Below are 27,068 nucleotides of genomic sequence, written 5' to 3'. Positions count from 1 at the left end.
ATAAACACACGTTTTTCCAGTTTCCGTTGGTTGAATTCAACATTATCAAAAACATAATATTCAACTTTCTTTTTATAAAGTTGATGGTGGATGTTACACTTCTTTTAAGGTCCGTTTGCTAATGCAGCTCGAAAAAGTTTTATCATTCATCCATCGTTAGTAACAAATTTGTTTTGGAGTCATTGTAACGGTAGTTCCAGACAAAGAACAAATGAATTATTAAATTTATAACGTGTTGTTTTCATAATCTCCAATTACAAAGGAAATATGGACTTTCAATTAAGTTTGTGTGAGGGTTTTAAACTGTACTTGTATGCACTTTGCATTATTTAACATTGTTTAAGTAGAAAGGGGTATATTAACGACAAAATTAAGTAGTCTTAATAATTCACTTTTGTTTTTTGATTAGGGTATGTTTTCTTACAAAGTGATAACAATTATCCGACTAACTATCAATTACAACCATCTTTTAACACTTTATGAACAAATGCAATATGAATAACAGGAAATTACTAGACTGTAAAATATTTACATACAAACTGATCTACATTTACCAGATATAACTTCCTCAATCATATGGTGTAATAGAAAAATAATAACAATGAAGTTTAAGACATCGATGATGATTCAGTTACTTTTTATTCTTAAAGGTAAGATAATGATCAAGTAAATGATTTGTATATCGATTGTCAATTTAATAATGTCCGCTAGTTTTCACGTTTTTTATTGTTCGTGTTTAGATCTTCACGCCTTTATAAAATCATGTATCTGTAGAAATATTGAAAGGCGTATTACTTTAACCTTATTAAAAGTATTTTTAAGAATATTGTGAATTTTGCAAGATTTCGTGTTAGATTATAAATGAAATGTCAAACCGGTGTTTTTTTCGTAATTTGACTCCTGCAATGCAATTTAGCTGAGTAACTTTTCACTTCCCGGATAATCTTGCGTATCATTTACAAACTTATCAAACAGGAGAAACATAGAGGATCTTTATTAGAAAGTTTAATTTGTTTTATAATCTTTTAAACTTAACATCAAATTACCCTTCTTCTAAAAATAAATATTATATGAAAAAACAGATAAACTAATATGAGAACTGTTGTGGGTCAAATACCGAAAACTGAGAAGTAAACAAAAATTGACAAAAACATATATAAACGAGAACATTTGACCAAGTTTACTGTCATTTTTTAAAAGGATATTTTTAATAGTTACCCTTGTGAAAATTTGTTATAAGGTATATTCCTAACACTGATTACGTGAGAATAAACATAGTAAAACAAAATAAAAAACACTCTTTCATTACCTAGTTCCTCCAAAAAGAGTTCCTTAATTTAACTTTGACAGGAACGACCAACAAAAAAAATGAGGAGCACTATGTATAAATATAATGTAACATATAAAAGTAAGTGCTCTGTTATTGACATAATATATAAAATCAACCTTTTATTTTAAATGGTACGAGTATACACTATCGAAATAATCATAAACATAATCTATGATCTCACACCACACCAGTTTCATGGTTTCAGATAGTCTAATATACAATGTTCAATACAACTATTAAGCTAAAGTACATACCAATTAACGGACAAGAGGTATATTTGAAACTGTTGTCTTATTGTACGCCCTTTTTTTATCTACTGATCGAGATAAATTAGAGAAGTGTTGATAATTTACCTTTAAATTTGGTATTTTGTTAATAGTTTTGATTGGTGTTCAGGTATAGGTAGATTATAAACAGAAAAAGTAAAGAAAAACGTCATGGTCAAGTTCTTGACAACATCAACTAAGGAATCAAAAAGAAAATAACTCTGATATTCCTGACAAGGTTCAAGTGTATGACCTGACTGTGCGCTGTATTATGCACAACGGACATAAATAAAGAAATATACATAAACAAAAACATACTCAGAGAGATGAATGAAATGGCCTTAATATATTTGTCGGCCTCTTGTTTAATTTTTATATTGTTATATTTTGTAGTTATGCATGCAGCTGAACCTGATAATCCTTGTCCAAGTAACTTAGAACATATAGGTATATAACATTAACTGTATTGTTATTATAAAAAAAAAGTAAGTGCTCTGTTATTGACATAATATATGAAGTCAACCTTTTATTTTAAATGGTACGAGTATACACTATCGAAATAATCATAAACATAATCTATAATCTCACACCACACCAGTTTCATGGTTTCAGATAGTCTAATATACAATGTTCAATACAACTATTGTGCTGAAGTACATATCACTTATGCCCGCGTCACACTGTCCCGATTTTTATATACGATGGACACCCGAATACGAAAATTGTAAGTTCGTACGAAGTTGGTCCCGATCTCGTTAAAATAGCAAAAAGTGACCGAAGCAAGTACGATGAATAACGAAGTCTATACGATGATGCCGAAATTATATACAATAGCAAAATATGGACATACGAAGGTTAACCGAAGACGGGTTTTTAAGCTTCATATTTCAGCCGAAGCCTGCACGATCGATCACGAAGGCTACGCGATGGTTACGAAGGCTACACGATGGATTACGATGATGGCGCGATGGCCATACGATATCTAAAAGACGTGTGTACAGCTTACGATGCATTTAAATTGTGGACATTCTAAAACCAATATGCTTCAAAAAATTTTAACCACATTTGGTATATTGTTCCTCCTTGTAAAGATCTGACATTTTTTACGTACAAGGCCAAAGGTCAAGGTCATGCAGATGGACTTGTTTTTTTTTCTCACTAAAATAGCATAATACACAGGAAATTGGTTGCTCATTTTTTTACCTGCTGGTTCTGAAGACAATATTAAAATGTGTCTGAATAATCACCCATAAGAATGCCCATGTTTACTGATCTATCTTAAAGGTAAGGTAATGGGTTCGTTGATCCCTTATATTCAATAAGAGTTCTTTCCTGGAGAATATAATAATAATAATATAGACAAAAGGACGGATGTTTGGAAAGCCACAAATGCGGCAAAATATGACTACAAAATGGTTATGGAGTAAACATTCGTGTGACAACAACTCAGACGATACATAAAATATCAAAATAATGAAGAAAAATTTGGTTTCCCTATATACGTGTACCTGTAGTGTTGGTGAACGAGGCGCGTTTATGATTTTCATTATGTTACTTGAAATGAAAAATTGACAAACAATAATATTTTACTTGTAAAAGTAAATTCTGAGCCTGTAATAGCTGCTCTTCTTGTTTCATTTGAATTAATAGAAACAACGCTGTCGCCTTTCTTGTTCTCAAAAAATCATATGATACATGTATGAGCTCCATGTTTTGTGAACGTCTTTCTTAACTGTCGTATTAGACTGACCAGTGCATATCGCGCATGTCACTTTAAATGTATTTTAACGAAAAAAAAATAACTTACATTTAGCTGGATTTATTGCCTTCGTAGTTCCATCTTGTCGCCTTCGTACTTTTATTCGATGGCAACACGACGGGATTACGAGGTCTTCACGAAGTCGTGTTTCCATCGTAAGACCTTCAGGTATCTTCGTGATTCATTCGTGTAGACATCGTAATGTCAAAGCTGCCCGATGGAAACGATGGAAACACGAATGCAATACGATGTTTAAAGATGCATTCCCGGTGACATTACGATGGTGACGATGGTGATACGAACTCAATACGAACCCTCAACATCGGACGCACCTTCGGGGATTTTTTAACATGTTAAAAAATTTAGAACCCTTCCCGAAGTTGTCCCCGAAGGCTAGAAAAAGTGGCCGATGGTTCTACGATGGTAAAAGATGGCACTACGAGTAGCCCGATCTGGATACGATCAGTTCCGATTTTAAAAAATCGTGTTACCATCGGCGTAAAAATCGGGACAGTGTGACGCGGGCATTAAGGATGTTCGCTTCTCTGTTTTAAAATAACAAGCTTTTAAAAAGACTGTTATTAATTGAAAGTATATAAATAAAGAAACTAAAAAAGCAGAAAAAAATGGAGGGTCGTGTTCTTGTTTTCAAGATATAAGCTGTTGAAAATTTGGCGGGAAATAATTCTCTCTTGATTTTTCTTTCACCTAACATTGGCACCTTTTTGGTTTAAAAAACTATGAAAAAATAACAAGGATTTCATAAGATTTTGAAATATGGCTTATTACTTTATAAAAAGAAGAAGAAAAGAAAAACCGTCTTGTCAACATAAACTAATGAATCGAAAGGAAAATAACTCTGATATTCCTGACAAGGAACAAGTGTATGATCTGACAGTACGCTGTATTATGCATAACGGAGAAAAATAAAGAAATGTACATCAAGAAAAAAATTCGCAGAGAGATCAATATGATGGTCTTAATATAGATGTCGGCCTCTCGTTTTAAAATAACAATATTCGTGTATCTTTTATATGTATGCAGCAGAACCTGATAACCCTTATCCAAGTAACCTAGAACCTATTGGAATATAACATTTACTGAATTGAAAATATATATCAGATATTAAACAGTTATCAAGTAAATAGAAAAAAAAAAATAATAATCAGAAAAAAAACCTTGAACAATTGGAAACTGTAAGCCAACTTCTCATGACTGGTATTCAAGAAGTGTAAATTGATAATATGTGTCACATTCACTTTCAGTTTTAAAATGGCATGTTGTTTATATTAAAAAAAAAGCGGTTCGAACGCATAAAGTTGCTAAAGTTTTATTTTTATCTGATAGTACATTTACAACTAAAGAGTCAGTCCATCCTCTGAGTTGAAGAAAATATAGAAATGTAAATTTAGTTAGGATCATACATTGCACATACTCAACATATATTGTGACAAGTGTTAAATAGCCAAAATATTATTTACAAAGTATAACAATGATAAAAGAAATTTAAATAAAATTGTTAAACTGCAAAAAATTTTGGTTGAAAACTTTATTGAAATATATAAGTTCCTTAATGTTTTGGTATTTCAAATACTTTGGTCCGAAGCATCAACGAGGAATATATTATTGTCGAAATATGCATCTGGTAAAATACACTATGTATGGTAAATAATCTTAGAGGACAGTATGAAAACGCCAAAAGAGATATAAATATATAAACATAAGCTCAAAAGGGATCTATATGAAACGCTGTTAAACAAAAGTCACATACACTTGTAAATGGGAAAGCTATTTTTGTGAGTTACAAATTCTCCTTCAATTAATGGAATAAGTTGTGATATAACACAATGGTTACAAATGGAAGAAAACTCGAAATTCAAAGTAATAATAGATAAGTATTGACTTATATATCAAATGTACCAATTTTCTACTATAAACTTCATCATGTTCATAGAATTGTGCGAGGTTTCAAATGTAAAACACCTTAATACATTTCGTGCGTCCGAAACGCTTTTGTACATATTCCTATTAACGGGAACGGTCCGATTTGATATCAACGGATATGAAAATTTAGAAAAGAAACGCTTTAACAAAAAAAAAAATCATTTAAAAAGGAAAGCCATGCTCAACTTTTGCTGTAGTAGGTTAAATATTAGTTTAAAAAATCATTCAGTAGTTGTACTGAAAAGCAATATTTGAGTTATGATAAATGTTTACTATTAAAGTAGTCTGTGCTTAGAAAGTTATTATATACATGTAGTTTATTTGAATTCATCAGAAACAGTGATGTATCTATCATTAAAGATGTATTTAATTTTAGTGGCAAATATGTGTACAGACGATTCTGCAATAGAAGACAGCGTTGATGGAAGTAAAGCTGTTGATAGTGTATTATTACGTATAACGAAACAACAACACAACTGTATATGTCATGTTAGTCTACAAAATAATGCGACTAACTATACCATATATATGTCTAAATACGATGGACTGAGTAAATCAGCCCCAGAACAAACAAACTGTGGACTTGCAGTAGATGTCAATTATGTGGATACATCGTATAGAACTCGATCTCTTCAGTCGATTTACTGTACCCATGGGACAGGTTTGAGGTCTATCGCTTTGGGTGGGAATGAGCTAATATTGAAATCAAGGATTATACCAGGTGACTTCACCAGAGGATACTGTATGAAAATATATAGAAGTAAGCTATTGATTAGGAGTATACATGTATCAATTTGAGACCTTCTCTTTCTCATAATGCATGCAGACTCAAATTCGATTGTATAACCTTCTTGACTTTCATGAACATTTGTTCACGTCCTATCATCTTATTAGAAAACTCTATATATGGTACGCTTTAGTAACATACCAACAGAGAACATTCCTACGATTTTCATAAAGAAGGCGATGTTAAAGCTGCTTATTTATCTTTTGTTTAATAAACATATATGATTGATGGTCTTTATATTCATGTCACAACAGGCTAATGGTTTAAAATGATTTTTGAAAGCGTTCCAAATCGTTAAATTACAGTCAAACCCTTCATCGTTAATATTTGTATATCGTCTAAGGTGTCATCAACAGTCGGATGTTGACAGTGTGAGTAAATAAAAACCATGCTAACGATTAAATGTTGAGAGTTATAGTATTTCAACAAAATAAATCATTTGCACGATTCTTACTGTAACGTCAAACGGTTATGTTTAATTACAAATGCTGTAAAGGGCAATTTGATTTTCTGTAGCTAAAACGCTATAGTTGCTTAAAATACAACGGAAAAGTTCTATTTACACAGAAGAAGTTGGCAGAACAAGGTCGAAAATCAATGTTTGCCATGTTATCTACGTTAAGAAATTATCATCTAAATACTCAAACTATCCTGTCTCTATTTGATGTGTACGTAGGTAGTGTAATGTATTATGCATGCGAAGTATGGGGATTTTATAAAGGTGATGATGTCGAAAAAGTCCATTTGCATTTTTGCAAAAGACAACTTGGTGTTAAACAGTATACAAATTCTGCAATGATATACATGGAACAAGGAAGATTTCCAATGATCGTTAAAAGGAAAATACAAATTTTTAAATATTGGTTCAAAATTATGTCAACAAATAACTGTATTTTAAGCTCCGTATACAAAGAAATGTGTATCGATATTGACAGAAAACGAACAAAGTTTGTAAATTGGGCAAAGTTAATCAGAGATGAACTTAACAACATTGGACTTGGAGATATGTGGATTAAACAATCAGACCTCGTATTTGAGATTGACTTCCCTCTTATTAAACAACGACTTTTAGATATTAAAAAACAGGAAATGTATTCGTTACCTGATAACAGAGCAAGTGCCGTATCTATAAATACATTATAAACAGTTTTGATTTACAGTTTTATTTGACAAAATATATTCCTATTGTGTACCGAAGAGCTCTTTCAAAAATAAGACTTTCTTCTCATTCTTTAGCAGTGGAAACTGGACGCTACCAAAACATTGAGCTGTCACGTCGTATATGTACAATTTGCCGTCAGTGTATTGAAGACGAATTCCATTTCATCTTAGTGTGTCCGAAATATAAGAAACTTAGAGTAAAATTTATAAAGAAATACTACTGGTCTAGACCAAGTGTGTCTAAATTTATTGAACTTTTAAGTTTAAAGAATATCAAACAGTTAACCAATTTAGGAAAATACATTTTTAATGCATTTAAAATCAGAGACAATAGTACATGAACATTCTCTGTCTGTTTACTTGTTTACTATGAAAAATTGTATTTACACCGATGAACTGTAAAGTTCAAGGTAATAAAGAATTTGAATTTGATTCTCAAATGAATAGGCCAGGTAAAGATGTGATTGAATACAAACTGATTTTGGAAGCCCTTTATAGCTTGCTGTTCGGTGTGAGCCAAGGCTCAGTGTTGAAGTCTGTACTTTGACCTCTAATGGTTTACTTTTAAAAATGTTTACTTGGACGGAGAGTTGTCTCATTGGCACTCATACCACATCTTCTTATTTCTACATAAGACAAAACACATAACATTGTGAGCTGATATGTTCATATTTTGATTTCGATTTCGTCCTCATTACGATTTTTATCATACATTGACATAACATCAAGGATAGTCCTCTTATAGATATAACACATTCAAATTGTTTCAATATATACATTTTGCAAATAAAATTGAGAATGGAAAAGAGGTAATATTTCAAAGAGACAACAACCCGACAAAAGGACAGATCAAAGCACTGGCAAAATTTAATAAAATGATAGTGTATTAATGCATAAGTGTATGTTTTATTCCGTATAGTCTAATCTTGCAGATCAAGCGATATATATTTGTGAAATGAATGACAAAATAGGATATTCAGGATCAGATGCTGATTGGGTAACGGCATACCGTACACAAAACACTTCTGTTGAAGAGTGTAAACAATATTGTATGCAAACTAATGCTTGTGTAGCTGTTCATTATGAGGATAGCAACAATTATTGTTTTGTTTACAACAAGACTTCAACAAAAATAATACGGCGAGATGGTACAACTTATTCACAGAAGCATTGTGTGGACACGCAAAGTAGGTAGATATAGTAACCAGTTTAGTAAAAGACACAATTAAGCTGCACATGTACAGAAGAAAGATAAATAAAGAGAGTGTGTTTATTTAATTTATCAATGTGTTTTGTCATCTTATTACAATTTTAGAATATTTAATGTTTCTGACTGTTTTTTATCAGTTTGTTTTTGAATGACTACCATATGTATCAGCCTAAGATACACTAAACAAGTACTTAAATGCTCAGTACAATAGAAATGTAATTCAATGATGGTTGCTTAACGCAAACTGGTATTTTTTTATGCATATTCATGACAAGAACAAATGAAAACCAAATACTTTAAAAAAATATGTTTATTCCAATAGCGGTTCCCCAGAGCGAAATGACAAACATTCCAAAACGTTTTTCCAAACGCAGCTAATTTTATATATACCTGGGACAAGAATATCTGTAGTGGTTAGAATAATTCGTACCCTTGCAAACAATAAATTTATAAAAAAAATACTAAGTTAATTGATGTTCATGTCAACACCAAAGTGGGTATATCAGACACGCAAATAGTCCTTTGCCTTTTCCAAATTAAAAAGTTACCTATCTTACAACACAAGCAACATTCACATGTATTTACATAGTTTCAGAAAAACTTATAACCAAATGTGATTCTGATGTCATGTGCATAGGATTTGTGGATTTTTGTTAATTTTTCAAAATATACTATTTCCTTCCAAAATACAATCTATTATTGTTATAAATGAGATTCCTCGGTGTATTTTTGTTAGTATCGTTTCTACTTATCTGTGCTATTATATAGTAATATGTTTTGCACCGAAAGTACGAATGTATAGTGTATTTATCACATAGTTTTCATGTTACTCAAATCTATTAAAAAATTAAAACTTTTCTAATAAAAAGACAGTTAGAATAAAAAAATAAAATATTAAAATAGAACTATCTTACCAAAGTTAGCTAAGCTCAACCATACTTTGTATTTTCTGTTTTACTTATTTTTATGTCATGACTAACCTTTGATTTTACTGGGTTTAAGATAACAACGTATTATATTGTACTTCAACCTGTTATTTAAGTTTGAGTGATATTCTACCTACAATTTTGTATATTTTCAAGATCCTTCTGAACTAAAAAAATCAAATACCAAATGGACGACCATTCAAATCTAAAAATCACGACTAGAAAAACAATCTCAGTGTTTGAATAATTCAGCAATCTATTAATAAATTTCTAGAAAATGAACAAATCAATCTTATTTTATGTCAACAACATGTTATACCCTCTGGGCGAAATGTCAACCACGAATTGTACCGGGTGGTTGTAAACAGTCATCAAAGACACCTGGCTTTGAATGTGGTACACTTGCCGTGTGTTTCGTTAACATAGGACTTATCAACTGAGCTCGAATTTAAACAGTGTGATGTCCAATAAAATAAAAAAAAAAAAAGTTGAAAAGCATGCAATACCAAACTTAGGAAAGTTGTATCAAATAAGACTCGGGCAATATATATGCCTTTAGGTAAAACAAAACCAGTGTTTGTGATCCCGATCATATTTTAGAAAATTCCGTTGAATAAACCCACAAAAATAAAAAAGTAAAAGATTTAATTGTTGTATACAATACCCGTCACGTTTACCTGCCTATACTCTAAGGATGATATAAGAGACGAAAACTAAATAATGATGTTGAAGACGTTGAAAATACACCTATTTCGTATGTACACGATATTACATTTGATTTAAGACAAAGCGTTAATTATCTTATACTTACAGGATTGAAAATAAAGTGTTACGCTCCGGAATCAACAGACCAGGCAACTTCTAGAGAGAACACTTTCACAGAAAAATTAGAAACAGTAACAAACCCGATCAGCGATAAACAAGTGACAGATTCCACTCAGTCATCTATTGAAAAAGAGAAAGAAAATATTAAAGGTAAACATGATAAATGAATAATTTTTCAAAAGTTTAAACTTTCTTTTATCTTTAGGTTTATATGAACTTTTGTTTGAAATGTATTGTAAATGTTGACAAATAACGTTCTTTCAGTATAACGTACATTGTAACTTATACAGGTTAAAAGCGTAGAAGATACATATTTATAATTCTTAAATAGATACAAGAAAATGTGGTATGAGTGCTTATGAGACACCTCTCCAACACAATTTGTAAAAGTAAACTATTATAGGTCAAAGTAGGTCTTTAACACAGAACCTTGACGCACGTCTTATAAAGGGCCACAAAAATGACTAGTGTAAAACCAGTCGATAAGGATAATCAACGGTTTAATCTATTAAAAAAAAAAGGAGAAACACTTATGAACCACATCGACAAACGACAAACACTGAACAAAAGATTTCTGACTTAGGAAAGGTGCAAACAAGTGCAGCGGGTGTACAAGTTTTAACAGGCACCAACCTTGATCTTAACCTGAAACAATAGTGTTACATCACAACATAGTAAGATATCAAATAAATTGACACAATTTCAATTCAAAATTAACTAAGAAAGGGGTAAGATTGAAACAATATCAGAAATACAACAATAACTTTGAACAAAATGCCGCTAAATAACATAACAAAAATTGGTTGGAATGTTAGAATGACAGTCGCCTTTTCTAACAAAATCATTATTTTCAGATACATCTCCGTCATTCTTGGTGGCATTGGTTATTGCTATTATTGGTTGTACCGTTGCTGTCATCTTTGCTGGTACAACTGTATTTTACAAAAGGTATTTAACGATATATTTCAGCTGAAATGTAGCTTGTCTTTATTTAGCAGTTTCTGTCGATTATACAACCGTTGAAAGAAAATTATATGTGGCAAATTAAGATTGGGTGTTTTCGGTTAGGTAGGACTCGCGGGCTTATGTACCGTTTTTTCTTTTACTTCTTTTGGTATTTTTTTTCTGCCATTATCTGTTTTGTATTTTAGTGGCTAATTATGTTTTAGTTTCATTCGGCAACTCCTTACATTTTGTGTTTCCTTATTCTCTTAGCATCTGTCAGGTTTAAAGGGGCACTAGCTACGAGATATATAAAGAATCTAAAGTATGATTTGTTTTTGTTCAATCAACAATGAAAGTAAAATAGTGAAATAATATTTCGCTTTTAGCAGCCAAAATGATTCAATTTTGTCAAATTAAGCTAAATAACATTTATAATGAATTATTCACTTGCAAGTGAATAATTCGACCTCATTAATTTTGTATTCATGGGAACTTCAACTTAACCCCTTAAGTAGAGATGGACAACGCATGGATTGTACGTGTACTGGTTATTTAAAGGAAAAGAATGTAAACATTAAAAGTAAAACAAAGGTAAATCATTTGTTGGCTCATTCTATACACAAAAGATCTTTCTTATACAGGTAAAAACGATGAGAAACAAATATTGTTAATCTATAAAATAAAATTAAATAGACATATAAAAATCTGATTGCACGAGTTGACTTAATCTATTTATATATATATGTATGTTAACATCACTTATATGGTCATATGAGGTTGACTCGATAGTCAATTAGATGGAGTTTAAACTAAAATACACACGAAATGAAACTACATATTATCGACCCTATGTTATGTAAACTATTAACTTTAGACTCTTGATAGTTTTGATAAATGATTTAGATTGTTACAAATAAAATATGAGAATTTGAGTTAAATCGATGACCATGAATTTGACAGCTAGTGTCCCTTTAATATAGAAACAATAACATTTTCACTCTATGACTATTTTGAAGTGTAGATAAGTAAAAGAACATTTTATTAGTATGAAAGCATTTAATTGGTCCTAGTTTTAGAAACCGAATGAATTTTATAATGCCTATCGAAATCTGCCATTACGACAAAAGAAAAAAATTAAAGGACACAACAATGTTCCTAATTTAGGACTGTCATTTGCGCATTTGATTTTGCAATTTGCTTTTCGTTGACATTTTTCCTCTGAGTTCGGTCATTTTGTCATTTTACTTTTTACAAATCTGTGAAATGAAACAGATGCAGTTTAAAACATTTCAATAAGAAATACAATTTAGTAAAATCAAACAGTTGCAGTGATTTAATCTGTAGTATCATATTTTCAGACAGTTGCTTACGCAGAAAAGTAAAAGTCCGTTAGCACCAAGCGTTAATTATGTTGACCTCAGTGTAGCGAGGGAAGTTTCTGATTACAGCGCTATTAATACTCAAGTTGTGAATGAACAGTATGAGACAGTCAATGCAAGAACATGAATCCGTTTATTATCCTGATAACATCGTGATCATATTAAACGTTACTTATCACATATATCGAGTCATTTATTTGTAAATAATGTAAGATTGGACATTAAAAGAAACACAATACTTAACTACTTTATCGAGTTTGTTCGAACAGAGTTGACTTTATAATATAATAATTTACAAGCAATACATAGACTATTTGATGCAATCGAATAGAGAAAGTAAACGGAGAATGTTTCAAGTCGACAACAAACAACCCTCCCAAAGAGCAAAACAAATCCCAGCCCGATGCCATAAATGGATCTTGAAGCAAGGAAATTCCGTATACATACTTATTCACATCAATAACGCATCACAATCGATCCATTATATGATATGGGTTTGAGATTGTTACATGCGTGTCTGCGCATCTACATGATTATTTTTGGCGGTATATGAAAATTAAAGATTTGAGTTAATTGAAATAAAAAAATAAAATTTTGTATGAGAAGAAGATACCAAATATTTATAACAATGAATGTCTATTGTTTTATTATGCCCAGAATGCGTGACCCGTATTTGGGGATTTCCCACACCAGGTTATTTTTAGAAATGTAAACAAGGTACCATCGATGTTCTTTAAAAACTCGTCGTCAGAACATGGAACATTATTTGTAGTTTGCGTTATTTTCTCAAACTAGTTATTTTATATTCTATTTTGATTATTATATATACAGATTTCATCATTTAGAAAATAATCATAATTAAGATATCTTTACTTTCAACGTAAACGATCTCGGGAGTTTTCATAGGTAACATGTTTCAGTAACTTAAAGTGAGTTTTAGACCTCTCAAATAGCCACTTGGTGTTTTTTTTAAATAATTTACAATTTTACTCCAACTAAACAGATCGAAATGAAAAAAAAATGTCAAGGATTTGTCAGTTTTTACGAAGAGGACAATTTGCTATACTGTCTGAAGCTTTCTGATTTTGAGTTATAGAATGCATCAGTTGTTTAGTTTGTCGTATATCTAATGAAAATATGGATATGGAGTTAATGTACATAAGACAATGTTTATATCAATACATGGTAAAACCAAAATATGGAACGTTTTTATTGGTGTCCTTCATCTTTAAGTCATGATGAGACTTTCAACAATGATCTATATTTCTCATAACTGGTAGTAAGTTTAAGTTGACCATTTTTGAGCAGAATTAATGGTTAAATATTATAAAAACAACATTCCTATTTTTCTGACTATTTGTTGATACTTTAAAATTTCACCAAAATCGAATAGAAATGAAAAAATTGTCTAGGATTATTCAACCTTTACTAAGAGAAATAATTTGACATTTGTTTGCTTTAAGATTTTTATACTTTTTTCAAACTAAGTGGGGAAGGAATATAGTGTTTCATCTCTCCATCACAAAGTTACAGTCCATCTATCTGGTTTAAACATATTTATTCATAGTGGATTTGGAAACAAGTAATTGTAACTTATTCTAATCCCTTTCCACTTTGAAGGTGTGAGTGAGTGTTGCCTTGTAGCGACACTAGCCTTCTCTTTTTCAAATCTACTAGGGTGTCTTTAACGTGCAAGAGATATGGGTCTCTCTTAACACAGGTCAGTAATTTATCGTCAACTTTCGACGGACTATTATTGTTTCTTAAGACCACTCTCGCAAATGATTTTAAGGGAGAGCCAACAGTTCAGTCCTTGAAATCTTCTTCCCTGAACAGGGATCAAACTATGAATCTTTGTGTTAGTAGTCCGATGCATTAACCACTACACCACGCCTCTATCTGTAGAAGAAAAAGTCATAGTTCACGACATTCTGCTCATGAGATTTTGTTCATAGATGCGTCTTGGCTAAACAAGGGATGCTGATAAAAATATGATTATCTTGATCTACGTTTCACTTATGAGTGACTGATTAAAGTTTGCGTAGTGTGAGATACAACTCGTGGAGAAATAATATTTTGTCAATAGATGCGTTTGTAATAGTCAGAACCGAGGTGAAAGGCTGCGTTTAAATTAATATCTTTGATGAGGAATACAAATATTTTGTCAGGAGATGCAACTTTGATAGTCATGACTTTCAAAATCAAGTCTTAAAAATTGATTATATGAAATTCCATTTCATCAATGCACTCAAAAGATATTCGATTTCATCAACTGCACAAATAAGTTATATTTTATAGCATTATCATAATCAATTGGATTGGACCAGTTCTGGCAATTGAGTATTAACACCCTCAACATACAAATTGTTTAAATGATATTTTGCACGTTTTTAACTCCAAAAACATCCATATTTTCGGCCCAAAAAATGAACTCTCTTGTCTTATTTAATATATGTTTTTGATTCCATAATATATTTGATAAATTGTTATTGATTTCATTATGCATAAGCCATATCATTTATACTGATTCTATGTGATTTTTTTGCACCTTCAACCTAAGGCTTATGAGAATAGTTGTCTTTTAATAATAACTATTATGGGATTATTCCAAACAAATATCACCCGATCTACTAAGTCAAAAATAAGTTCCAGAAAAAGTCTGATACAATTTAGATAAAAACAAATGTCCAAAACATAGGATAATGTAAGTTGATATATTGATAAATTATTTAGAATATATGGATACCAGTTATTTATAAAATTCTTTGCACTGGTTCGATACAATTGCTCATTGGTGAATTGCTATTGCACTTGGTATTAACAGTTGAGTATTACAACACTGGCACCATTGAACACATCTTTTCCAAATCGCCCTGTTGATACAATTAATAACTTGATTTCAAATTATTTAGTACAATAACATAAAATGTTTGGTTATTCATTTAGTCCTTAAGTTCCTCAAATGTTTAATTATCGATACATCCTTAGTTTAAAATGGTTTATGGTTTAAACATTTATTGTAAAGGTACATCTCGGAAAACACGATTCTTTTTCTCTGTTGTGTTTTGTGTGCTGTTGTTAGTGATTTTGACGTTTTCTTTTTTCACATGACATTGTCAGTTTGTTTTTCAATTTATGAGAGTGAAGATCCTTTTGATGTTTTTCACCTTTCTGCGGACTCTAAATCTTCCAAATCTATCAAATCTAATTTCATAATATGTTATGGAATAAAATAAAAGATGAATTAAATAAATGTCAAAATTATTTGTAATAAGTTGTAAAACTAAACATTTATTATTTTGAGATCGCTTTCTTTGGTAGGTGTACTTTAATGGTAATAGTTATCAAAGGTACCAGTATTATAATTTAGTACGCCAGCCGCGCGTTTCGTCTACATAAGACTCATCAGTGACGCTCATATCAAAATATTTATAAAGTCAAACAAGAACAAAGTTCTTGTAAAATATAGTCAATGTTGCAATTCAATTGTTTGTGAAAAGTGGATTTCTTTTAACCTTTAAAATGACAAAATTGCGGACATGTTATGAACTGAAAATATAACTTATCTATTGTCACCTCATGAATAAAGAATGTTAAGCGCGACAAAAGAATCGCTTGACTTTTGATTGTTTCCAGAGGTTTCTTCCTAAATCATATGGAGAAGTTTATACGTAATTAACAATGGAGTTCAAGATTCCTTTCTTTACATGGGTAATCATTATATTGCACGTACTTGCTGTTCTCAAAGGTATGATGATGATTTAGTAAATGTTATTTCTTAGTTAAAGTTTTAGTTCCAAAATTTGCATCATGTTTTCATGCTATTGTTTATAAATGTATTAACTTTTTTTTATCATTTTTATGTCGTGTTTCTCTGTTTTTATCAACAGTTTTAAGTATGCATCTTCTGCTAAGTTTACTAATTTAAACACTTTGTATTTTTATAAAGATTTGTGAACTTGGAGTATGAAACAAAGAAACTGTCCGTAATTTGATTCTTTTATTTATATTCAGCTGAGGAAATTGTTATTATGTGACCATCAACAATAGGTTTGTATTAAGGTCAATGTTCTCCAAATATACAATGTCACAGATTTTGGTAAAACATTACAAACAACTTTGGCTCGTTGAATTTAAATTGAAAAAAATAAAAAAAATAATGCATTTATATCTCTTTTATTTTTTGATATTCTTATGGTTCAGTTATGTCAAAATAGATGTAAATTTGAAAAGAAAAAAAATGAAATAGGCAAAACATGTTCATGAGGATTTTCCATATTTGAATTTGCAATGGTACAAGGTCATATTCTTACAATTTTACTTTTTTCCAAATATCATCAAATCCCCTTTTTTCAATGCATATATATATATATATATATAAGTACGTCTGAGTCAGTGACAACTCTACAACAGATGTATCCATTGGATCGCCATCAATGATGGTGATACATGGCTGTGTACATAATGTATATACAACTCGTCTAAACATCAACCCAACAATGTTAGATCTGTAAATTGGCTTTCGCAAATTTTTTGTTCTTCCCTCGCCGGGATTCGATCAGTGCAGGCGATTTGGTGTCACGATATCACAGTAGCATTGGTTCGAATCCCGGCGAGGGAAGAACAAAAAATTTGCGAAAGCAAATTTACAGATCTAACATTGTTGGGTTGATGTTTAGACGAGTTGTGGCAATTTATAAAATGCCTAAACTTGACAGGCATTATACAAAATGACTAAAAATACCTAGTCATTTTGTTAAATGACTGAAATTTAGAAGCAAAATTTAACAAATTGCCTGTTCAGTTTCAGGCAATTTGTAGAAGGGAACATTGACCATAGTGGACAAAAACACAAGGTCTTGCAAATAAAATAATTAATGGTTCCGTATAATTAGTTTTTTTGTTTGTTTGTCATATGATATATTATTTTTAGTGAAACTACGTAAAGTACGTACTCAATTTGTAATTCAGATACCAGAAGTGAATTTATGATTATATTGTCAAAATTGCAGAAAGACAAATTGTTCTGTCAATAGAACGAAATTAACAATAGAATTTTTAGAAATTCTAGATTCAAAACAGTAGGGTGAAAAATTTGTAGACAAAAAAGTTTTTTTATTGACTGATTGCTGTAGAGTTCTTAATGTGAAAAAAGTTTTGTATTTGAACAAATAAGGCAATACTTTTAATGTTCTCTTTCAGAAATAATGAGAATTCTAAATTGGTAAATCCACATCGAAACAAACTCCCCTCTACAATATGGGTTTCGCCATACAAAGCTGTGTTTTGTTGTGATGCAAATAAATGGTTGGCAGTGTCATCTCATCTCATACGTTTTTCAATCAGTATAGCATATTGCAAATTGTGGCTACGTTTAAATTTATATGGTCCAGTATATGAATTGGATAAAATTTTGGTTAAAGATTACATTTTTTTTTAACTTGAATATAAAGGGCAATAACTCCATAAGGGGTCAATTGACAGTTTTGGTCAAATTGTCTTATTTTTAGATTTTAATTTTCTGAACATTATTTCTGTTTAGTTTATCTCTATAGGCTTTAGATAAGATGAAAGATAAAACCAAAATTGCAAAATTTCCTTAAAAAAGACAAATAACAGTGCTTTGACAGGATAAGCGTCTGCTGCTGAAGACACATCACTGTCATTGGCAGATCTGTTTCAGTCTGTGAATAGCTTTTAGCCAAAAGATACAAGTCTAACTAATCATGATCTTATGTACTTTGATCTTTGGAACCTACAATAAATGTATGAAAAAGAAGATATTCATGTGTGACGTGTGTGCTTATTGCGAACCAGAGTGATGTCGAAAGTTGAGTGTTTGTCATTAAAGGTAATGAACGGCAAAATATATCATGATTCAGGTTTCGCAAACTTTGGTCGAAGTGCTAAATAAAGGCAATCCAGATTTAACGCCAAACAATGTATTGACAAAAAATCAGGACAAATATTGTGTTAGAGTTCTGTCATCCAAACATTTTGAGAAATGAAAAATAATTTTAGAGATTTTTGGAATTATTCATTAAAGTTTGTTAAAACTCTTCTTTTTTAATTCAGTAAATATCATAAACAAAACTGCTCCGGTGTTGAATGCTTTTAATTGTTTAACATTTTATTCTATAAAACTATTTCAGGCATTTTGTAAGATGCCTATTAATTTTTCCAGGTATTTTGAAGGAATGTAACATATATATATATGTATATATGTTCTTTTAACGTGAAATATTTTTAACGCACATAATTTTCGTTTTAATGACGTAAAATCGTAAAAGGGTCACATAGATTGACATTTTCTTAATTCATCTTTGAAATTATAAAATAAGAAAGCCTCTGTCGATGAATGAAAAGCAGGCTTGCATGTTTATCATATAGCACATCATTCAACGTTTTGTGAACCTGTTGATTGTTATCATCCTGTCGAACTCGAAATAAAGAATACCACATATTCATACTGCATTATTTCACTTACTTCTATGACGAACAAAAGAGGGACGGCCGTCAACTTACTCATTGCAATGAGCAGCACGTCCGATGTCTACAGTGGAGCAAATTATGCCTACTATTCCTTGACACCCCATCGACCCTGGTGTTTGTTTGTTTTCCTGTTGCTTGTTGTTAAATGTTTTGTGTGATGTAGTGTAGACGTTTGTTGTCCTTTTTAATAGGCTATGGTAACATCTGTTTTTTATTCGATGGGTGTAATGTGATTATTCGATCGTATGGACAATTTTGGTATGTTTGTCAATTAGACAATTCATCAGCGACCAAATAATGTGAGATACTACCGGCTAAAGAACGCCCCAGGAAAGATTAAATACCCCTCTAGAAAGCTAGAAATATACCAATGTATTAAAATGACAAAATGTAAACAATGCATGAGAACGCCATGTTCCTGTTTTCAAATAAAACAATGAACACAAAATTAATATGGCAGATTGATGCAGCCTAGTTACAGGCACAACTAGCAAGTAGTTGGTGAATCATGTATGTTAGCGTATTCTCTTAAATGCAGCGAGCAAAGAAGAAAAAAGGAAAATAATAACAAGGAATTTTTTTTGGACGCGAACATAACCGAGACTATAACCGCCCGCACTATAAATTAGGTTGCTGCTGAAAAAATGCAATGCCAAAATTGAATAGAATTAATGGAATTTAATGATAAAAGATAATGATTTTAACAACGCTGAAATATATTTAAAATAGTATACGGCTTTTAATCATCATATTTAATATAAACAGTGTTTTTCCATAATTTATTTTTAAGCATTTCGTAAAGAATAAACACTAATGCTTCCTTTTTAGATGAATATACATTGTATATATAAACCCAGTGTTTATTTGTACAATAAAATATAATATTATTCAAACAATTTATTATATATAGGCGAAAAGATTTGGAAACCAAACAAACAGTTTGATAATCAGATCACTACCATAAAATGATAGAAGTTGAAGATCGAACAAATCCTTTTTTATCTGACAGTAAGTCTACGGAGATAGGTGTTTGCAACGATGGGGCTATTTGACAGGAATAACATTCTTCATCGCCTCCTTTTAAAAGGAAATAGTAATCAACATAGATTTCAGACTAATACGTTCATATCATGTTTATACATATAACATTTACTACATGCCAAGAAAAACATGAATGTTTCTCGAAAAACAAAAAGATAACACTATGTAATCGTATAAACTCTATTTAGATGCCGAATTAAATTCAGGTTATAAAATGTTTTAATAAAAAGATACACCAAAATTCCTCAGTTACCTTCAGAAAGCATAATTCGGTTCTTTTACTCGAACATTATCTGGTCGTTTTTCTAAAATAACACTGAAATCGATGTCTTTGCTATAAAATTTTAGTAACTATTTGATCTGTCTGTACGTGGTTCTGGTATTTTGTATGCAAGCCGGATTAATGACAAAGAAAAAAACTGATGTGAGAAAAATCGAAACAGATAATCGTAGATTTACCATATTATTTATTAATATACCTTTGACACTTTTATATTCTGTAGTAACGGATGCATCAGACCCTGAAGACCCTTGCCCAAGTGACCTGGGTCATATAGGAAATGAGATTAAAAAATTAAAATAGCTATAAGATGATTTCCCTTACGTTATTGAAACATCAAATAATAAGACAGATATAATGTAAAACAATCAGAAAATATCTGAATCTATAAAATTGATAAAAAATAGAAAAAGCGTTATATAAGGGCAGTACATCATAGTAGGAGTCAGACGTGGATGTAGATGTTATTTTGCTTATCTCTTTTTCACCGACTGTATGCTTTAGAAGTATGCATACAAAAATATCATCATTCAGACAAATTACTTCGGTAATGTATTCAGCCGTGTACTTTTTTGTCCGTATCATCCTTGCTTATTTTCCTTCAATAGAGCTTTATCTATTACGGTTTCTGCAAGAGTATATAAAAAATTGAGAAGAAAACTTTTTCAGAGAGTTTAAACACTTTTAAGCGGTCAATTGAGGATTTCAGTCATGTGGCTACTTGATTTTTTTCGATCTTAGCTATGGTTTCTGCCAAAAAAAAATTTAAAAGGCTTTCAACTGAAGGGAGTTGGCTTCTCAGTTTCAAAGTAATTAACTTTTCAAAACATTAGTTTATATTGATATGGGATCAATAAAGGAATCCAATGAGCAAAAAAAATATATAGGTCATCGGGCTTGTTTTCGAGATATTAGCCATTGAAATTCTAGCGGGAAAATATTCTCTCTTGACCTTTCATAGCTTTATCATTGACAAGTTTAAGTTCTCAAAAACTATAAAAAAAAATAATTAAAATTTTATAAGACTTTTACAGATGGCTTATCATGATACACTTAAAAAAATTACAAAAAGAAAAATGGGGGTCACCAGGCAAATGTTTTCATGGCATTCAAATGGATAAAACCACAGGATTCCGAAAATCTGACAAAAAATCTAAAACGTGACAAGACAACTTCCTTAAAAAAATCTTTTAAAAATTTATTTGACAATTCAACCATGTAAAACCATATGCAGATCTTGGTTTGCTGGACGTGTCTTATTTCAAAATGTTACTCCAGCGTTTAAAATGAAGCGTGGACGATGGACGATGAAAAACGCATATGTTCCTTAATGCCAGGTTAGGTAAAAAATGCTAGGAACGCAGGAAAGTTTATGAAGTGTTATTTTGATATAATAGCACGTAGTCGATGTCACCGCCGGCCGACTATCAGTCCCCGAGTGTTTAATCAAACCAGGAGTAAGGCCCATTGGTACTGATATATCTACATTTTTGTAATACAATAAGATGCCAACTAACCTCGACTTTCACTGAACGTGGTTTTTCTTTTGATGTCTCTGTTTGATATACTAATTATAGCATTTCTACGTATATAAATTTCCTTAAAAATCCAGAGAAGCGGCTTAGATAAACGAAACAAGAAAAGTTTTATTTTCATACGACAGTAGAGTAAACTTTTATAAGTCAGTCAATGTTCTACTTCGCTAGTAATGATATAAGTGAACATTCAATATATATTTGATTTATATTTTGCCACATATTCAAGGTGTAATACCACCAAATCATGGTACGTAACATCCGGTTGCATACGAAAGTATGTCTTAAAAAATATTCCCTTGAATTTGACCGTTGTAGGTAATTAATCCTTCATTTTATTGCAGTAAAACTATTTCTGTGTCATAAACATATGTCTTGGGTATTTCAAAACACCATTATTTTTTATTTGTGATTTCTATAGAAAATTTTGTGATCTTGAGGTTACATGGAGCCTAAACCTTGTACACAGATAGAATAAGGTTAGAAATTTGATTGGTTAACTTCCAATGATGGTTATTATCTTATATGCAATGAAATGTTATGTGAAACTTTTTCTATAGAACTGGACAGGATAAAACTTTACTCATGCCAAGTTATTCTTTATTTGAAACAAAGATAAATTCTGCACAATTTTTTGAAAAGTGCAAATTTAACAAAGACTAATAGGGGAAAATCAATGGTGGTATTACACCTAATATGGGAAGCTGTACATGCACCTATGGCCTTTTGAGTAATCTCATGTGTTAAAATTTCTTGCTATTTAAGTGAAATAATACAAAAAATGAAATATTCTGAGTGGATTGAGTCTCCAAAACACATTTTATGAGAAAATTGTCTTGAAATAGGACTGTACCATGAATATTCAGTTGACAGAATAAGCCATACATATAATTTTTTTTTTGGAGGGGGTGGGCTTTTTCTCCTTATTTCCTATATTTTGCTATGATATAACATTTTCCTAGGTAATACTTAAATAAATATATAGTTATAAGTAGATGAAATTATTTTTAATGTTGTAACGACAAGTTATTCACTAAAAGAGAAGCCTGTCATGTCCCTCTTTGGAACGCGGCGTAAATTTGACTTTACGTAAGGACTTATTGAAACCTCCTTGGAGACAGTAAACTTTAATATGGATTGTTCATTCTGCTAAAATGCTTCAATTACTCATTTCTTATAACATTTCTACCATAAATGAGTGAAAGTTACCCCAATATTATTATTTATTGGCCTGAAAAGTTGAAATTTTGAGGAAATGAGTGGTATAAATTGACCCAAAGAGACCTTATAGAGAAGACAAAGAGGTTTATTAGTGGTATTTTATCTTCCTAAAATCATCTTGTGTATCATTTCCAACTGTTTGTAGGCAGATAAGATAGATATTTGATCATTTATTGGTCCACACTCTATTCTATCTTGATGCGGCTTGGTTTGGATTTATCGAAGAAATTTTGCTCGAATCGCTGTAGATGTCGTCTTTCATTATACTAGATTTTTCTAAAACTATTGAACTGATTAAGACAAAACTTGACAGAAATGCTTGAAATAACCAGTATTACAAAGGGAAAAAGTCACATTTAGTTTATTGAACAAAAAGGTCTTCTTTATCAAACATTTCTGGAACATATCATAGATATGAGTGTCATTGGACAATACCAATTTGTAATCAGATAATCAGTAAATTGTTTCACAACTGCAAACAAAGCTGTGATTGAACGTTTTTAAAGATTAAACAATCATTAACTAGAGATCTATAACACAAAATGATCAATTTTTGAGACCACACATTAAGAACTTCATTACAGATGACCTCCCTTCTACCAACAACACCAAGAAACATAAAGATGGACTGATATAAGGGTCCGTGTATATCTGCGTCCAATCGTTTTTCGTTTTGAAATATCAAAAACAAAAAACAAAAACCGAGTGTTTTCATTTTTCGTTTTTGATTTCTTAAAAACCAAAATGAAAAACAAAAATGTTTTAGTTTTTTGTTATTGAATTCACAAAACAAAAAACGAAAAACAAAAGTATTTTCATTTTTCAAATTTGATTTCTCAAAAACTAAAATCGAGAAATGAAAGTGTTTTCATTTTTCATTTTTTATTTCACAAAAACAAAAAAACGAATAACGAAAGTGTATTCAATTTATCTTTCCCAACACTGTTTAATTGTCATTAAAAAAATAACAATGTTGTCATTTGTCATTCATTTAAAGGTCGTTAAAGTATACGTGCACATCGGTTGTCAGATCAATATCTATACTATTAAACGAGAAGACCTCATTTTAGGTGTCGCTTCTCTTCTTTCCACAATAAATTAATCATCATGCCTCTGTGTCCTATGGGTACAGTGCATAATCGCATTTGTCATCCATTTATATGATTATTCAGATTGAGTTATTTTGGGTGAAAAACGAGAAAAAAGATGTCCGGATATGTTTCTGTCATTGGGCGAATATTTAAGTCAGATTTGACTTCCGGTTTGCGTTTTTTCTGTATACTTTGAACATACATTAATACTACGAATACAGTTTATTTTCTGTCTTATATCCGACATTGGGCGAAATTTAGGTCAGATTAGACCTCCGGTTTTCGTTTTTCTTTTTTACTTTGAAACAAATACATATACTACGAATAAAGTGTATTTTCTGTCTGATATCATTTTCAAGTTTACTATCCAGTCAAAGGGTTTATATATAGAGAGGGTCTGAATAGTATATCAATGACCGGTGTGGATCAATTATTAAACTGAGAATTGACTGTAAACAGAAAATACACTTTCGGGACGTCTGGAACGGGTGTTTTTAAGATCGAAAATTCAGGATTTACCATTTCGGGATCCGGGATTTCTTTTTTCGAATTTGGGGATGTCGAGATATTTAATTTGTATAATAAATTCAGAACCTCGGAATTTCATGTTTTTAAGCCCGGGATATTGGGATCAGGGCCCCTCCGCAGGGGCGGATCCAGAAATTTTCATAGTTGACTGCCTAAGAGGGGCCCGCTCCGGTCATGCTTCAGTGATTCCCTATATAAGCAACCAATTAATTTCCAGAAAAGGGGGGGCGGGCCCTCTAAATCCGCCTCGACCCCCCCTTTAATGAATGTTCATAATAAACAGATAAGCGCTAAAATTATTCATGTGTCATTATAAAATTAATAGAAAAGAAACAAAAAAAAAGGATTTCTTTTGTGGAAAAAGAAGGAGCCGGGCTAGAAAAACAATTATCCTGTCCCAAATTACCTATGAAAAAAAAAGAAGATGTGGTTTGAATGCCAATAAGACAGCTCACCACAAGAGACCAAAATGACACCGAAATTAACGTTTAAAGGTCACCTTACGGCCTTCAACAATAAGCAAAAGCCGATACTGCATAGTCTGATATAAAAGGCCCCGAAATGACAATGTAAAACAATTCAAATGAGAAAACTAACAGCCTTATTTATGTACAAAAAATGAACGCATTACAGGCCCCTGACTGGAATGTTCATAATACATGTACACTAAATGTATGTTCATAATGAAATTAATAGAAAACAAAAAATGGGAATTTTGGAAATAAAGGAGGAGGGTTAAAAAAAACATGTTCCTGTCCCCAAGTACCTATGACTTTTGATACTTTTCCTGAAATTCTCAAGTCATTAAATCTTTTACAAAATTCTTCCTACAACACTTTACATCCTTTCAAATACGCTCTGAATGCCCGCGATTTCGCGGGTGTGTTCTAGTACTACTTTAATCGAAGATAATGTCGACGGATGCAAAAGTATTTATCAATCTAAACAACAAGGGTGCGTGATCTTTACTTTTAAGGTTGGAGAGGTTAATCTAAGATGATAATTAAGGTCTTTCAGTTTGGATGACAATAAACTGAGATTCGAAACGAGAATTATAGGTGGTACTTGCACCAGGGGATAATACTGTATGCAAATATTCAGAAGTAAGTAATTGTTTATTAATATATGAATTTAGTACCAATTGTTAAAACTGAATATAGTACACAGGTTTTGATATTTATAAATCTTAATGGCGTACATCATTCAATCATTAATGAGAAAATACGGCAACAGTAGTAAGCCGCTGTTAAACAAACATAAATCAATGAAGCGAAAATAAATCCGGGTAACAAACAAAAACTGTGGGTAAAAATAAAAGAGTTTCATTTTGTTTTACTAGAAGACCTCTTAGATATCGGAACTATCAAATGTATCGTAGGATATTCACTTCTCATGTTTAGAATTGTTCTTAATAATATTAACCCATTATGTCACTGTAATAGCAATGCAGTAAGCGCTTTGTAAAAATCAGCCTTATTTTAAAAGTCCAAAAGTTATACACATGTCTGACAGAACATTTCAAAACTCTTGTTATTCTACAACATACAGTGTTACTGGACATAACATGTAATCTTCATTCGTAGACGTTACACTTTATATGTATTAGTTATAATAGCTGACTAAGTTGACTTCCTCCGTTTTAACTGGAATTATACGGGAAGACCCAATTGCGAATTGATTCACTGCCTAGTCTAATGGTCCAATATTAACCTCTAGTAAAAAAAAGGAATAAGTAAAACTTAGTTTTGACTTATTTAGGTAAATTTGTAGTTCCTGCACAAGAAGAAATTGATAAAAACATCTCTTTACCTGTTTTATAGAGATGTACAATAACTTTCTATTAATCTTATTTACTACAGACCGAAGATCCAAATAAGTTATTCAAAATAAAAACACAGTAACAAAACTAAATAACTTCTCAGAATTTCTAGGTTTTCAATATTTATTAAAAGAAAAATAAATGATCATTTATATTACCAAAAACATAATGTTTACCGAAAACTGCGAAATCTTGGGAACATGTATTAATTTCATTATGCACGTTTTGTAAAGTGCACATGAGATGGCAAATGTGTATGCATTTTGTGGCTGTTCAAATGAAAACTTACATTTGCAGATCAATCAACAAACCCCTGCCAAATGAATGCACGAGTTAACCTCGCGGGTAGGGATGACGATTGGATACAAACACATGGAACACAACATACAACATCTGCCTACAAGAAGCAGCCTGTGCAGCTGTTCATTATGAAAGTAACTATTGTTTTGTATACAACAAGAACACAACAGTTTCACGAAAAGATGATTCAATTTATTCACAGAAGCACTGTGTAGACACACAAAGTAGC

General features: G+C 31.2%; 1 protein-coding gene across 1 annotated transcript; it reads left to right on the top strand.

Annotated features, from left to right (window-relative positions):
- The first annotated feature begins 525 nt into the window (after positions 1-525).
- On the top strand, positions 526-6,097 carry LOC134688068 (uncharacterized). The gene is made up of 3 exons (XM_063548536.1): positions 526-650; positions 1,990-2,043; positions 5,676-6,097. The coding sequence occupies exons 1-3, from the start codon at positions 602-604 to the stop codon at positions 6,095-6,097; spliced, it is 525 nt and encodes a 174-aa protein (XP_063404606.1). The 5' UTR covers positions 526-601.
- Positions 6,098-27,068: the final 20,971 nt, after the last annotated feature.

The sequence above is a fragment of the Mytilus trossulus genome, chromosome 10 (genome assembly GCF_036588685.1).
Source record: "Mytilus trossulus isolate FHL-02 chromosome 10, PNRI_Mtr1.1.1.hap1, whole genome shotgun sequence".
NCBI classification, from domain to species: domain Eukaryota; kingdom Metazoa; phylum Mollusca; class Bivalvia; order Mytilida; family Mytilidae; genus Mytilus; species Mytilus trossulus.
This window is presented reverse-complemented; position numbering and strand designations above follow the sequence as displayed.

Bases quoted from the DNA above. Each gene is read 5' to 3' on its own strand.
- LOC134688068 (XM_063548536.1), top strand. From the start codon at position 602: ATGAAGTTTAAGACATCGATGATGATTCAGTTACTTTTTATTCTTAAA. The intron at 651-1,989 runs GTAAGATAATGA...TATATTTTGTAG, and splicing joins GTTACTTTTTATTCTTAAAG to TTATGCATGCAGCTGAACCT. The intron at 2,044-5,675 runs GTATATAACATT...ATTTAATTTTAG, and splicing joins AAGTAACTTAGAACATATAG to TGGCAAATATGTGTACAGAC.